General features: G+C 44.5%; 1 protein-coding gene across 5 annotated transcripts in view; it reads right to left on the reverse strand.

Moving 5' to 3' along the window:
- Positions 1-16,802, reverse strand: part of LRRC1 (leucine rich repeat containing 1) — a 138,297-nt gene that overhangs the window by 16,592 nt on the left and 104,903 nt on the right. For 4 of the 5 annotated variants that reach the window (XM_067005985.1, XM_059076933.2, XM_067005986.1 and 1 more), the window contains exons 5-10: positions 12,757-12,813; positions 12,401-12,464; positions 11,938-12,012; positions 9,120-9,264; positions 6,463-6,581; positions 4,687-4,770 (exon numbers count right to left, since the gene is read on the reverse strand). In XM_067005985.1, the coding sequence (XP_066862086.1) occupies positions 4,687-4,770; positions 6,463-6,581; positions 9,120-9,264; positions 11,938-12,012; positions 12,401-12,464; positions 12,757-12,813 (544 nt within the window). The remainder of the gene's footprint in view (positions 1-4,686; positions 4,771-6,462; positions 6,582-9,119; positions 9,265-11,937; positions 12,013-12,400; positions 12,465-12,756; positions 12,814-16,802) is intronic. The other variant, XM_067005983.1, reaches the window with a different exon arrangement.

A 16,802-nucleotide genomic window follows, 5' to 3' on the forward strand; every position in this document is an offset into this window, starting at 1 on the left:
TTTTTACTGACCACATACTGATTTTATTTCCTTCTACGTATGTACCACAGATTACTCAGCAGGTCACCACTGTAGACACTGCTAATTAGTTCTACCATTTCTTTGCTGTGTGATCCTGGGCAAGTTACTTAACCTGAGTCTTAGTTTAGAAATCAATATCTGTTGGATGCTAATGATGATTTACCTGTACCTCATTGAATTGTTGTGCAAATCAGATAAGAATTAGCCTGAGGGCACTTGGCACAGGGCCTGGCACATGTCAGCTGCCTCCGGACATGTCTGGCGCGGTGCCTGGAACACGTTAGATGCTCCTGCATACACTGGGAGAAATGATCTCATGCATGATTCTCAGTGTACCTCCATAATTGTTCTCCTAGGATAAATTCCTAGAAGTGGAATTACAGAATCAAAGGGTATGCATATTTTTCAAATGTTTAATACTACGACCAAATTCCCTTCCAGAGAAGCCAAAATAATTTATATTTCCATGATAACAGGCACTTTCCTGTACTCTCACCAATATTTGGTATATTATTATATTTTTTAAATCTTGAAAATTTGATAGGTGAAAATGCTTCAAGTAACATTTTGTGAACAATGATTTCACATTAAAAGTCATTTCTATTTTTTTCTCCTGTGAATCACTTACTGTTTTTTTGTGGGGGGTTCTTTGCTTTTCTTTCTGTCCACTTTTCTAGAGTGGGTACATCTCTTTTCTCAATGATGTGAAAGAATTTCTATCAGAGTAAGGAAAGACAGCCTTCACGTGTGACGCTGTAAACGTCACCCTGCCCCCAGCCTGTCTTTATTTTCCTGAAGGTCAGAAATCTCATTTTCACGGAGACAAGTCCATCAACTGCTTCTTTTATGAGTAATTTCCTCTTTCAAGTTTAGGAATGCCTTCTCTATCCTGAAACCCAACGGTCAGCTTTTCTTTTCTTTTTTAATTCTAGCATTTTTAGGTTTTGTCGTATCTCTTTTATTTATCAATAATTCACTTTAGAACATCATGGGAACTTACTCTAGAAGAATTTTAAATTGTTCTAATATGAAGGCAGAAAGCTATCCACAAAATGAATACTCTATCACCATGGACATTTCTGAATAGCACAATAATATCTGTGGGTGATTCGTGTTTACAGATTGCCTGATAAAGGAAAGCTCTGACGAATGATCTGCAAATCCTCCCTTGTCTCATCAGACTGGACAGGTATGATGTAGGTAGAGACACTTCCATTTTGACTTAATGGAGACAAGAGACTAAGCCCTAAACTGGATATATACTCCATTTCTTCCAGCCAGAAACTCTCTGTGGTCTAGGTTATTTAACGATAAGGTGTGGCTGGAAATACTATAAAGTTTGTGTATATCTTCATACCCATCCATAATCACGCATACACCGACTTCCTGTCTATCCACGAATCAGAGTCTCTTCCCCTTAATTCTTCCCTCCACCAAAAACAGGGTTTTTTAGGGAACTTCCTTATCACAGAAACCTACATACTTGAGCAACGGGATGAGAAATAAAAGACGCAAGTAAGTGGTTTGAAAAGTCAGAAGCATGCCACATGTAGCAAATAAAGCGAATCTAAGCCTGTCCCTCAGAGACAGAATCGTGCCAACAGAGTAGAATTTGGTGAAGGCAGATGAGCCCCCAAGGTATGCCTTTCAGAATTTCTGAATAACTTAAGACGTAATTCACAGAAAAGCATTCTTTTGAGAGAGAATAATTGGAACAAATCTGACAAACACATAGCAAAACCAGGTTCCAGGCCATGCAGTCATTTAAAGAAACAAACAAAAAAACTGAGTTTCGAGGACAATGTCCAATCTTTTACAATGAAGAGCACACAAAGCTGTCAGCCGATCTGAATCTTCATGCATTTGAGAAGCAGAATGGAAGTCAGAGATGCAACTGTGGTCTGAACAATACTTACAAGATTGCAAGTTTACCTGACTTTTTCTAAATTTCCAAGCAGCTAACAATTAAGAAAACAAGAGACATTCATTGATTTGCAAATGTTTACTACACATAGCACCACACAACACAAACAGAATCTATTATTGTGATCCACACAGCGCAAACATTTTCCCCTCAACCATTTGGGAAAAAAATGCAAATAAATGCTGCTATAGACGAAGGAACTGTGCTGTAAAACTGACAATATGTGATACTATCAAATGGGGAGGGAAAAAGACAAAAAAGAGGAAGAACTATACAGCACAGCAGACCAATGGCCATTAATACAACTATGGATTTGGGGCATATAAATGGAATTGGTCAGCATTTCAGTTTAGATGTGCCATGCGTGCGACTTAATTGTTCAAGAGGAAGTAATCATGTTTGGAAAGAAAAGAATCCAATCAGGAGAGTTCAAGATTTGATAAGATGGTATCAAGCTTGGAGGCAGAGTGTGGGCACACACGTGGCATCCCCCCCCCCCCACACACACACACACTCACACCAGACCAACAAACAAGACCCCGTTCACGGTGAGGGGCCCATCGATGATCTGGCAGCTCAGCCCGAGGGTCAGAGGCCAGCGCTGCCCGTTTCTGCAGGGTCACCAAGCTGGGACCCACGGCAGAATTGGGACACGTCCTAGCCTGGGAGCTCAGAGTGTGTGAGTCGGACTGAAATGGGCTAGAAAAGAGCCAGTCCCTGGGGTCCTAAACAGCTCTGCTTTCTCGGGCAGCTGCAGGAAAAGGCACAAACTTCATTCCTTGATGAAACTCCAAATGCCAGGAAAGCGATCATATCAATAATTTCTTTCTCTCAGAGTGAAAACAGGGCTGATGCTAATAAGATGGGGAGAGTTTACAAGAAGAAACTCCTCACGTTCTTGTCTAAAAATGTGTTCCTTTGAAAGAACAGATCCAAAGAGAGGGATTGGGGACATGGAAGGTGGGTGGTGACCTTGCTGGGATTAACATCATAATCAGAAGCCCTCTCTTTGGCATTTACTGAAACTATCCCTCAAATGTATTAATTTTCTAAAGTGTCCAAACTAAAGATGATTCGACCTTCCTTTACCCAATCAAGGTCCTGCCTTACGTCAAGGTCACAGCGATGAAAAGGTAGGTTCAATCTGCTTTTATGAGCTTGGCCATCTGGGGACACGTCTGGAACCCATTCTCCCGACTCCCGGCTGTGTGAGCCCCGGTGGGGAAAGCTTCTCACCAGCCTCAGTTTCCTCATCTGTAAAGTGAGGAAATCCTCACGGCCTCAAAAAGCTGCTGTGATGATTCAATGAACATACACAACAGCACCTAGTGTAGTGCAGGGCATTGAGAAAGGAAGTCATGAATCTTTTCTACTTCTCTCAGCATGTGTTTCTGTGTCCGATCTACACCCATCCACACGGGCTCTCCAACAAGAGTACAATTAACTGCTCAGAACACCAGCTCTGTGTTTCGGTTTATTGCTTTGAGACTGGAACCAAAACAATTTGATGAGCAGACTCTCTTGTGTCCCGGTGTAGCCGAGATGGAGATTTAGGTCTTTCTGCTGGAAACAGAACGTAGTCACATTTATAACAAACATCCTTAAGCTTCCACTCAGGAAGGCTGGCCATTCTCACCCAGGGACAGGCCTGGGCTGCCGAGAGTAGAACATCCAGATGGAAAAGGGAAAGAAGAGACCAAGCCAAGTCGGACACCCAGAGAAGCGGCCCTGGGAGCATAAGAACCCCTCGAGCTCTGGCTGGTTAGAGGGCAGCTTTGAAACTATTCCAAAACAGATGTTAGAAAGGGTCAAAAAGAGAAATAAGGAGGAAACCGCGCCTGGCCAGTGGTCATCACATCAGAGGACACAGCACCTTTTCATATGAGGCCTTGGCCAGGAGGAGGGGCTCACCAGTGGCTCAGTTGATGGGCGGAGGAGGTGGGGGAGAGTGGAGAAACGGCATCTAAAACTTTATTTTAGGCTCTATTGCTAATAAAAAATCAAGCTCGGTACGACCCATTTCCAATCAGGTTCTCCTGGTTCCAAATAGAAAGCAAATCTTCCTTTTAAACAATGGCCCAGACGCCTCCCTGTGTGATCTGTCTCAGGTTTCCTCCCCATTCTCAGTACTGGCACCTCCTTTGCCAGAACTGAAATGCCACTAAGCTGCACAGCTATGCCTGCAAACGATGGTGACTGTCTCTTTTCTCCTGCTTGGAGCACTGACCAAAAAATCCTAAGAACCTGGCCTGACCTTCCCGGGCATCCTCCTCTACTTGGAGGGCTCACTCCCTCTCTCCCAGAGGCAAGCCTCTGCCCAGGCAGACACTCCATCAAGATCCGTTTTTACCACTCCAACGGCTATGGGACAGTTTAACTCCTCATTAAACCCAGTCAAACCCAAAGTCATCACCTTCCTCTGCCCAACTTCCAGATCACCCCTTCCTGTCCGTGGTGTCACTGTTCTCCTAGGTCAACCCCAAAATGTCATCCTCTCTGTCCCCCTACGAATTCACCTTTCCCAACTCTGCTCACAGCCATCTGGACCCACCTACTCTCCTTAATGTTACTGATGGTCATTCTTCGATACAATTCCTCCAACCATCCCTGACTCCACAGACGAGAGTTTACACCTTTAAAAAGCATCACATAAGTCTTTTAAAGTAGTTGACACCTTTGACCCCTTATGTGTTATTATTTCTTTATAATTATTATTATATTATTTTCTTAAAAGCACGTACCTCTTTTGGTAAAGACACTAATTTATTTCTGTCTGCATTCAAGTTGCTCAACTTCTTAAGTTTTCCAATGCTCTTAGGTAAAGTCTGTTAAAGTAACATTTTTGTTATTAACTTAACGCATACTTTTTACATGGCTCAGAGTAAAACAGATCTTTTCAAGAACTGAGAGAATCTAATCTCATCCAATAAGAGTAGTGACGGTTCTTTCTGAATATCAGGTGTTTGTAACACTCACTTGGGGGATGTGGCATCTAATATTTTGTATTTTTGTAGAAATGAGAGTATGTTTCAATGAAATGAGGTCAAAGGCACAGGCCTGGGAACAGAGAAACACCAAGTAAAGAGATAATGAAGGCTCTTCAAGTCAACAAAGTGAAATTTGCAATTTCGAGATTCATCCCTTACACGCCTGCACCTATGAGAACCCCAAGAGATGGTGGCTTAGATGCCTGTGGAGGCCAGAGAGCTCAGCAGGCAGTGAGAACCCAAGCGGGGGAGCCATGAGGCTGGGAGAAGGAGGGGGGCCACCCGGGCTGGTGTGGGAGCCCATGGTGGGGGGGAAACTCTTCAACCCTGATGGAATCAGGGATGAATATTACTTTTCTGACTGTTATGACTACCATCTGTAATTCTTTTTTTGATGTGGACCATTTTTAAAGTCTTTATTGAATTTGTTACAATATTGCTTCTGTTCTATGTTTTGGTCTTTTGGCCGTGAGGCATGTGGGATCCCAGCTCCCCGACCAGGGATGGAACCCACACCCCCTGCATTGGAAGGCGAAGTCTTAACCACTAGACCACCAGGGAAGTCCCTACCATCTGTAATTCTAAACCCAGAAACAAGGAAGGAACCTAGTCCCTCCCACCCAATCTGCCCGAGGAGGTCGCTGTCCTGTCTGAGGGGAGATGCTCCCAGCACACCCCGCACTACCGACTCTACATCCTTCACTCACTCTTGCTGTCTTCTTCTGATCTTTTCACCTAAAGAGCATTACTTACTCTGTTTATAAAGAAAGGAGAAAAGGGAAGAAAAGAGGAAAAAGGAACGTAGAGTAAAAACTAAAGTGACAAGATATAGAGAAAAGAGAAGGGCAGGACAATAAACTAAAGAAAATAGCGGCTACGAGACAACGACAAGAGGAGAAAGGGGAGCAGATAGTGTAGGAGGTGAAGGACGATGGACGCAGAGGAAGCAGCAGGGGGCGAGAAGCAGCTGAGGTTTGCCGTCGACCTGGGAACCCGCCCCAGCAGGTGCTGTCCAGGGAGGATGCGGAGGGCTCTGGTCCCAGCCCGGGGAACCTGCACTGCCTCACCCAGCTTCTCAGATGGGGCGAGATCAAGGTCAAAGCCGTGCTCTGGCTCCTCCAAAAGAGCATCCCCTCACTCCCCGTGCTCCCAAGGCTTCCAGGGCCAACCACCATTCCCTCCCCCTCTGGCCCGTCCTCGGATTCCCCGATGGAGGCATCAGCACTTCCACCGACAGGGCCGGTCCCCCCAACCCCCGCCCCCGCCTCCCTGGGCCCCCTAGTGTCCAGCTCAGTCCCTGTACCCTAAGCATCACAATGAGGACACACTCTCTGATGGGGGACCTGGCCACGTCAAAACGGATCACCTTTATGTCACATGTTTGCTTCTCAGGTCCTTTTGTTAGTTACAATGTAAGGCAATTTCCATCTGGTCTACCCAAATTACAAATAAGTAGAATCGAACCTAAGGAGACTTTGTGATACAGAACCCACATCATAAGTCTCCCTCTGACCCTGGAACCACACTCACCAGGAGCCGATTTTCCGTAAGAACCAATTCCGTGAGGCTTTCACAGTCCCCAACCGCCTCGGGCAACTGGGTGAGTCTGTTCTGATCCACCTTCAAGATCGACAGTTTCTTTAGTTTTCCTGTAAAAGCGTTATTCAAACTCATTAGTTATAACTGTTTTCCTGATCACCACTTGGTATTTCCTATTGGCTGTCCTTGCTCATTTGATTTCCTTACCCAGCTTTTCAGATTATGAAACTGTACCATTCTCATTTCGACCACAAACAGTTGAGAGTTAAAATCGTTTGCTCAGAATGTCAAAAACAGTCAGCAGTTAGCGGCAAATCCTTTGGATAGGCACTACCTAAAAATATGTCAAAGCCCAAAGATTTCAGGAAAAAACAAATAGCTGGCTCTTGATGGATCTTTAAGAACAAGAAATGTCTCATGTACAGAGGAGAGACTTTAATGTTACTCTAACAATCATCCTCACTAAAAACAAAAGACAGCACAGTGCAGTTTATTCTATCACCTGTGGAGGACAATGACTCAGTGAAGATCCCTACAATGAAGTATTTCTGTCAATACAGAGTCAGATGATAATCTTTGGGCTTCCCGCAGTGATTAAGAATCCACCTGCCAATGCAGGGGACACGGTTTTGAGCCCTGGTCCAGGAAGATCCCACATGCCGCAGAGCAACTAAGCCCGTGAGCCACAACTACTGAGCCTGTGCTCTAGAGCCTGCGAGCCACAACTACTGAGCCCGCGCTCTACAGCCTGAGAACCACAACTACTGAGCCCACACTCTACAGCCTGCAAGCCACAACTACTGAGCCCATGCGCCACAACAACTGAAGTCCACGCGCCTAGAGCCCGTGCTCCTCAGCAAGAGAAGCCACCGCAACGAGAAGCCCACAAACCGCAACGAAAAGAAATCCCCGTTCACTGCAACTAGAGAAAGCCCGCGCGCAGCAACGAAGACCCAACGCAGACAAAAATAAATAAATCTTTGAAAAAAAGATGGTAATCTTTGAAAAGCCACATTAAGACTGATCTATTTCAGTCTGGATGAGGAAAACAGACTCACGGGCAATGCCCTCAGGCCACGGGAAAGGAGCTGGGGTTTACTGCGGCCTCCTCAGCCCCCGCGGGGTGGAGGAGATCCTGCATCACCGGATTCGCACTTTCAACCACTACTTTGTCAGGGGCTGAGCCTACAGAGCAGAGGTCCTTGTTATCCACAGAGAGTGGCCGGCATGATGACACTGTCCCCAGGAAAATCGGAGAACAGCCTCTATAATAAAAGAGACATAAAGCTGGAGACGTGGAGATGCTGAAGGGATGAACTCACTTTGCATGCAGTCACAGGGCAAGGCAGGGGAATTCACCGATTGCTAGGCTCCTTGTTTAGCATGATCAGTACCAACTAATACTGTCCCCAGAGAGTTCCCCCCAGTCCTCAGGCCAGGAGACCCATATCCTCTGCGGGGCATGGAATCCTACAGCTGACAGAGCTCACTCCAAGAGTCTCCTCAACAACATCACTGACAAGTGGTCCGACAGCCTTGCCTCGAATACTTCTAGTGATGGGAGGCTCATTTCTTCACCAAGCGGCCCAAACTGATTCATAACAGATGTATTTTAAGCTCTTTCTTAAATCAAATTGAGATTCGCAACCCTTTCCTTTCACCCACTTGAACTAGAAGACTGAATAAATCTCCTTCTACCTGACAGCCTTTCAAAGGCTTGACATCAACTGTCTCATGACTCCTATTTCTCCCTTTTCCCAACGACAAAACATCCCCAGTCCCTAAAACTGCTTTCCGACGCCATATATGATTCTCAGCAAATGTTTCTACCTGGAGTCAAAGTCCCCATCAATTTCCCAGCCAGCCTCAACCAAAAGACAGAGGCTATATTTCCACCAGGTCGCTATTATCATCTGGGCCAAATACCAGAAAGGAAGGGGTCCTCTGTCACACGGCTTCTCCGACTAGTGAAAACCTTCCCCAAACTCCCTTTGATGTTCTGAATACAAGTTAAGTGAAGGTCAAAGACAGCTATCCTATGACAGCCACCCAGTTAAATATAGTTTCTTACAGTTTCTAGGCAGCTTGGCTACAGTGGAGCTGACAGCCTATGTCTGTTTATATCTTCCCTGTTTGCATTTATTTTCTCACCTTGGGCTGTGTTCCTTTATGTTAAAGGAAACGTCTGGACTGTTTTTTAAAGGAAATGGCAAAGAATGGTTCAAGGAAAAGATGACTCTCGATAGACCAGAAAAGGCTCCATACAACACCCACTCTCCCTGTAACAGCCCTTACCTGGGTCACACCACAAGGTCAAAGGTCATTTCGCATAAACTATTTACGATGCTCAATTAGAAATGTCTTAGTGGTTGTTCATATGTCCGAAACACATTCTGTGATTTGGGCTGATGCCTACCGAAATCATGGTAACAAGATGCGGAGGAAGTAGACAGGGGCCAACACTTAAAAGTAACAACACGTATAACTGCTACCAGACCAGGGCGACAGAAACGCCTGCATATGGAGAAACTTTAATTGTATTAAATATTCCTTGCTTTCCTTCTTTAAAGACAAATGACTGAAGGAATCACGTCCCCAGCACCTGAGAAGAGCCAGCACCTTGGGAGTTAGTTATTTTCAATACTCACCAATGCCATCTGGGAGTGTTTCTAACAAGTTCTGGGAAATGACTAAATCCGTTAACGAAGTCAGGCCACTGATTTCTTCGGGAAGTCTTTCCAACCTGTTTTCAGAGACATCTAAGCAGAGCAGGTTCTTCAGATTTCCTATTTCCTACATCAACGACACAGGAAAAGAAAGTCATGCCTGAACCTGCCACGGTATGGAGGAATTTGTTACAGCGATTTTTCAAAATCGAATCCCAGAGTGGTCCTAAGGATGTTTCCTTAGCGCCAGTGTGAGTGTAAAGGCAGGGGTAAGTTTCCAGACCCCCTTCCAATGAAAACCGAAAGCGGTGTGAATCACACACACGGAGCTGGGAGGGACGCCAAACCCTCCGACGTCATGCAGGTGAGGAATCACTCCCTTAATAAGATGAGGAGGTTGGCACTAAGAGAAGATGAGTCGTTTTAAGGTCCCACAAATTACGGGAGGAAAAAAAAAAAAAAGGAGGCTAGAATCCAGTTCTCCAAGTTTGGAATCAATCACTCAGAAGGCTGCTCGCACTTGAGAGTGAGCCTGAGATGTCCTGGAAGGAAACCATCCACTTTCTATCTCCCATGACAGACAGTGCTTGTTACGACATCGGTGCGTCTTCTCCCCAGCCAAACTGGAGCACACAGACCCGCCGACACCGTTAACACCCGAGACAAGAAAGGCAGACTGCTTTGAAACAGAAGAGCCAACCCAGGAGTGAGGGAGGTGCCTCTATGAGTCTCACATTCCATTCAAGAGAGATCGTACCCTTCCGCTCTCCAAGGGCACAGTTTCTCTCTGATAACCGCCTCCACTGTTCCGTGCCATTGTCAGTCTGTTACGTTCCCACTCGCAGTATCTCCCACCCGGACTGGTCTGGGCATCCTCTGCCCACGTCTGTTCATAAACCGTGCCTCCATCTTTCCCTCCTGGAAACATCACTCCAGTCACGGAATCAGACCCCTCCTCTAACTCCATGGCTCCCTGATGGCTACATAAACACAAACTCCTCAACCGGCATTGAACTGGGTCTGATCGATTCTTCCAAGTTTATCTCCCACCTAATATACATCCTGTGAGCCCCACCCCTGCATTTCCTGCCTGTAGGAAATCAGACTACATTTCTACTAATTTCATGCCAGGCCCCTAAGGTTCTTCCACTTTTTCATTCATTCCTTTTAACAATGGCTTTGTCTCCTTTTCTTTCTGTCATCTGTGAAGACAGGAAAATAATTCTGATTATCTAGGACTGTCTGATGTGTTTAGTCCTGGCTTAATAGAAGGTTATACAAGCGGGCAAATGAGATGTTGAAATAACCATTAATAACATGACCAGTGATGTGTTAATTTCTTTGTGTTTGGGACATGGTATTTTGCACATAATTGTTTATGTACATCTGTCCACACATATACTCTCCCCCTGCATGTCTAATAGCTGATATTTTCAAGTTTATTGAAGTATAGTTGATTTACAATGTTGTGTTAATTTCTGCTGTCCAGCAAAGTGATGCAGTTATACATATATATATATATATATATATATATATATTCTTTTTCATATTCTTTTCCATTCTGGTTTATCACAGGGTATTGAATACTGTTCCCTGAGCTATACAGTAGGATCTTGTTTATCCATCCTACATAGCTGATATTTTTATTACTTTCTTAATAACTTCCTGTCATCTTCCCTCCATCCTTTGACTCTTAAATAACTAGAATCCTCTCAATCAAGATTTCTCAGAATTTCCTAGAGAAATCTAAGTGTTAATCAAACCCTTGCCCACACCAGTTACTGTTCTGTCCTATCCTTTTCCCCAATGCAGCCAAGACCTCAGAAATAGACTCAAATTAGGTCCTTAGTTGCATTAGTCGTGGGTGATGTCAATGGTAATTCCAGCACTATAACTACAACAATTAGAATTTTACTTAAGAGCTTTTTTCTAGCGTTAGGCTTCCCTGCACCGATACACATTCCCCACCCGAAGTGCACGGCCCCATCACGGCAGGTTCACACAGCCCAGCAGACAGCTTCTGAGTTACTGTAAAATACACACACCTAGACCATCATGAAATATATTCTGACTTTAAACCCTGGCTGTAAGAGACAGCAAAGAGTAAAATTCAGTAATAGTTGGAGAAAAACAAAGTAAGGGGAAAAATGCCCGTGTGTTGTTGTTTGTTTGTTCAAGTTTCTCATTCAACTGACCAGAAAGCGGGTCCTGCTTGCTGGGACCCACCAGGTGACCACGACCTACTCAGAAGTCCACACGAGACTCCATTCCATTCCAAACATGGTTCTCACACTTGGTAACAGCAGGAAAAACATGAACAGCGTGTGACATTCCAGCTAAACCATAGCAACGCTTGGAAAAAATATGAAATAAAAGCTTTTTGCATTGCTTTTACATCAACTAGTACCCGGCAAACTGGGGTCAACTTATCCCAAAGCACTTGGCACATCACAAACAGTGGCAGAAACTTCTACCATCACAATCCGGCATCCTGGTAAATTCCAAATTTGCTGGGCTTCAAGCAGGCAAGCCAAGCATAAAGCAAGGATGAAATAAAATGCAGACTTCATACACTAAAGGATATATTTACTATCTTTAGAAACGGTGGGTTGAGGCTTTCAGTTTTTCTACAGCAATGCAGCATGATGAATGCTCAATATATTTTTCCAAATCTGCTTTTTCAACCAATGTTTTGGTTTTCAAGATCCCTCCTACAGAAAATTTCACGTAGAGGCAGGAAACACATGAAGGTGGTGGTGGTTTTACATTTTGGGGGAGACAGTGTGAAATTACCACTCACCTGAGGTAATTCGGACAGTTGATTTCCATCCAACCAGAGATCCTTTAGATGTAAGAGAGCGCCAATCGATTCTGGCTAAAACAAAAAGCAGTGTTATGGTAACAAGGCTCCAATTTCCAGCCTTCCATTAAGAAAGAACCCTAACTCAACAGTTAGTAATGGGGTACTGTAGAGGTCATCTGTTGTTACTTCTCCAATATCAGCCCCCCCTTCCTAAAAGCATCCCCAACGCTCCCCAAGAATGCCAGCTGTTTCCACTGACGCCCATCATCTCTAGCCGTGACCCTCCACCCCTGAATCATAATTCGTAACCTGTGTGAACTAAAGCACATCCTCTAATGCTGCCAAGCTGTATCCGTGGAAACACTGGCTTACAAGCATCCCTACAGATCTCCCCCAAAATATTTTGTGATCGTGACTAAGGACAAGGTGAAATTCAAATCTCTCTTCAGTACAGACTTACCAAATTATATATTTCATTGTTTCCTAAATCAAGTTCTTCTAGTCTCCGTAGCTGGGTTAGAGAGCTATTTAAAAAAAAAACAAAAAACAAAGGGAGGGAGCTCTTAGGACTTAGAAATGCTGAGCAATATGGCATTCCTCACTTGGACTAGTTTCCCAAAATAAGATTCATCTGGATTTTATGGTCATAATTATTGCACAGGAAGGACTATTGAGAGAAGGCTGGCATCTCTCAAATTTTCCATAAGACACAGAATTTCTTTTTGACAAGATAGTGTAGTACTTTTTTTTTTTTTTTAATGTTTCAAGAAGTTCATTCAGTACATAACCCCCCTCTCCTTTTCCCCAGAGACTCACTCAGGGAGATAGGTAAGAAGATTCTCTCTCAGTTCCAGTGAAGCCAGGTTATAAAGACTAGAAATGAACAGAAGGAAAAAGTATAAGGAAAGTTCCTGAGATTCTTCCTACTCCACCCCCCCCCAAAGTACACACTCCACAAGGAACAACTCTTAAAAAGACCTTGTACGTCACTTCCCAGGGGAAAACATCTATGACCACCCCCACCCCCACTGAAAACAGCATCATCTCCACTTCCCAAGTTTTAATATTAAAATAAAAAGGGCAGTGTCGTCACAGTAAGGCTCCCTCATGCATATACTTTGTACAGTTGATATGTGAAAATAACTCTCTAGCCCTTGAAAGACAACCACTCCCAGGACCAAGATAGCAGCCGAATATGTGCTTCTAGGCTTTAGAATGTCGAAAATGTGCTGTTGCCATAAAAACAGGAGAGCCTTTAATCTCAACGGAGCTCTTCTTACAAACATCAGTGAGAAACCATGCCCGTTTGAAAGCAGTGGGCATATCGGTCCAGATGCTCTACTTAAGACCACAAGTTTACAGGGCCAGAGAGCACTTCATCTGAAGGAGGACTCAAGTAATAACACACTCCACGCGGTGCCCACGATGCGAGACTGTGGTCAATAAGCAGCAGCTGTGGTAATGTTGCTTTTATTCTTAATAAACCCCGAATGGCACTCCTTTCAGCAGATTCTCCTGCCTCTCGGCTGTAATCCATGTCTATTAGGAACACGGTGCAAGGAGACAGATGTTCTCCCCAGACGCAGACGATCTGGGTGGCAGTGGGAATTCTGAATCAGCAGACACCACACACGTCCAAGTATGTCAGCACTGGCACGACGTACTGATTCAGTAGATCCTCGGTTGGTCTACTTCTCCAGCAGGCACTGTGCTAAGCTCTAACCAATAGAGAACTCCAGCTTTTGCTAATGTCACCAGAGTAACGACCAGATTTGGAGGGCATTTACGTGTGAGTGCACAGAACACGGGGAGTCAGACACCATGCCAACACTCTCATCTGCCTTAATCCTCTGTGCTCCTTCCAACATCAAAGCCAGAATTGCGGGCACTGACAAAGCCGGTTTCATAAGATCAGAAAATGTAAATTTGATTTTCAGGAACAATACATACACACACGTAAAGCCCATGGGCTTGAAAGTGTATTTGAACTATACTAGGAAATGCACAGACACGGTATCTCCTCTAATTTTAGAGAACTAAAACTAATTTTAGAAATTTAGAAACTGAGTAACGATTTTCACAATTAAAGCAAGAGCAAACAAATACAACTCTTTATAACATACTTTTAAAAAAAAAAAGTCAATATCCTTGCTAATAAGTAATTGTGAATTTAATATCAATTAGTCTTTCCCCAAAATGCACCCAGGTGGGAGTCGCAGCTACCCAGTTCTACTGCCTCTGGGCCAAGCCTTTACGTAGAAGAAATAGAACATGGGAGGGAGAGGGTGCAGTATCGGCCCCCAAAAGCAACCTGTAGATAAGGGGGAGATGTGACATTAACTCACTGTAAAAGTAAAAACTTAAAAACAAAGGGCTTTGTTTCCAATTTTAAATGTTCCTGGAACCACTAGCCAGTTTTATGGGGAAGGTGATCATCATTTGGCTGTTTTCACATTTCTATTTTAAAAACCACTGATAGGGCTTCCCTGGTGGCGCAGTGGTTGAGAATCCGCCTGCCGATGCAGGGGACACGGGTTCGTGCCCCAGTCCGGGAAGATCCCACATGCCGCGGAGCGGCTGGGCCCATGAGCCATGGCCACTGAGCCTGCGCGTCCGGAGCCTGTGCTCTGCAATGGGAGAGGCCACAACAGTGAGAGGCCCGCGAAGCACAAAGAAAAAAAAAACAAACCACTGATAGAATTGTCATTTTATCTATTTAATGTTCATTACTTTCATGCCTCTTTTGACCCACTAAAGACATCCACTAATGAAAGGAGGGGAAAAGTCCTTCTTTGCTTCAAAATCTTTACTCCCTGGGCATCATCAAAAGCATCTTGCAAAAGAAGCAGTGTCACCCAGGCCCTGATACTGAGTGTTGCACCAAGGTCTGCAGCCCTGGTCTGAGGCCTCCTGCCTGAAACAGAACAGAGCTGGGACCCGCCCGCCACCTGGGACGCCACCTGGGGCAGGAGACACTGGGTGAGGCGCCTTACCTGTGTCATCTCCCAACCAGGAACAACCAGCACATTGTCAATACCACTGGGATGACACCATTAGGAAAGTGAGGTCCATCAGACAGCGGCAAAGCCACAGTTCAAATCTGGTGAAAGCCAAGACTCTGTCCTCACCCTGGGGAACACCATTCTCTGGAACTCTCTCTTTATACTTCACATTTTAAAAACACCTGTCAGGGACTTCCCTGGTGGTCCAGTGGCTAAGACTCCACGCTCCGAATGCAGGGGGCCTGGGTTCGATCCCTGGGTCAGGAAACTAGATCCCACATGCCACAACTAAGAGTTCGCATGCCGCAACTAAAGATCCCACACACCACAACGAAGATCCCGCATACTGATCCCACGTGCCACAACTAGGACCCAGTGCAGCCGAATAAATAAATAAATAAATAAATATTTAAAATAAAATAAAATAAAATAAAAACACCTCTCAATTTGGGGCAAATGCAGAAATCTTACCTCCTCAACCACACCAAGGACATTGGGGTTTTTGTTGATTTATGTCACTTTAAAAATATGATAACACGTTTTGAAATTATCTCTAAATTTTGTCTTAAGGGGAAAAGGCAGAGGCCACAGTTACTGAAAGCAAATCATTCTTGAGTGAAAATGCTGCAAAATCACCAACAGGCTTGTGAATATACAGAACTTATAATAACAACACCTTATCGTGCTAACACCCCAATATAACACCCTGTTACGTAAAAAGGTTCTGACTATAAAACCTCTTAGTTTCTATCATTTTGGGATAGTAGGGAAATGTGGATGCATGGGCGTTAGTTACAGTGACAACAAAAAATATCCTATTTTTGTAACTTTTCAAATCTCAAAAATTAATTTAAAATAAGTGTATAAAATAATATCCTTTCTGGGGTGATGCTTCCTCATTATCTTAAACTATTTAAACTGAAGAAACTGGGATATTATAATCAGACTCTAGGGACCCACTGATGAAAGGTCATCTAAAAACAGTCTGAGAGGAACGAGGGCCACCCCTCACAACTACTTGGATTTGCTTGGCTGAAGTGCTTCACCACAGCGCCTCAATTCCCCTAAAATGAATACAAGCATATCTATTGCAGTAAATAGGGCAAGATATATATTCCCTTCAAGTTAACAGAGCCAGTTTGGTACCTTGCTTCCTTGAGATAGCCCTGTGCCCAAGCACAATCAGGGGCCTCACAAATACGTGTGCCCCAAGTCAGGGTCTCTGAAAAGATTGCTATAAGATGCTATGAACCACAGGAGTCATCCTCTCTGCCCCAAACCTCCTCCAAGGACAGGCCTACAGATGGGGAGCGGCTGGCACTGGCCAATTTTTAAGGATACATTGTCCATAATTGGTGACTCGAGGAACAACAAAGAATAAAAAGCAAAGACAGTGGTTTGACTACAGACGCCCACCTCCCACGTAAGCCCAAACCTCGGAGTGTAACCTGGACTGGTCATTCTCAGTTCAATCATTAACTAACTGATTCTCAAATGAAACCATGGGTTTGGTTCTCATCAGTAACTTGCCCTGGACAGTCCCAGACAAAACACAGAATCCTACCAGCCCCTCCAGAATGTGGTTCTCCAGGCCGTTCTAGGAAGAACTGAACTAAAACATGGTCTGCTTGAATACAGGTTTACACCAGAGACATTAAGACCAAAATGAATGGAAGAATGATCTCCCCTCCTGGCTCTTCCAAATACGGCATCTTCAATCAAGGCTTCAGGATGGGAAGATGCTGGGGAGGTCGTGAAGGAAGAGCTGGCTGCTGCCAAGAAAGTCCTGCTACAGCTCCTGAGTTTACCACTACCTAACCTGAGGTCGGGACTGGTCTGAAGGTGGCAGGTGCCATCTGT

Source organism: Kogia breviceps, chromosome 10, assembly GCF_026419965.1.
Source record: "Kogia breviceps isolate mKogBre1 chromosome 10, mKogBre1 haplotype 1, whole genome shotgun sequence".
NCBI classification, from domain to species: domain Eukaryota; kingdom Metazoa; phylum Chordata; class Mammalia; order Artiodactyla; family Physeteridae; genus Kogia; species Kogia breviceps.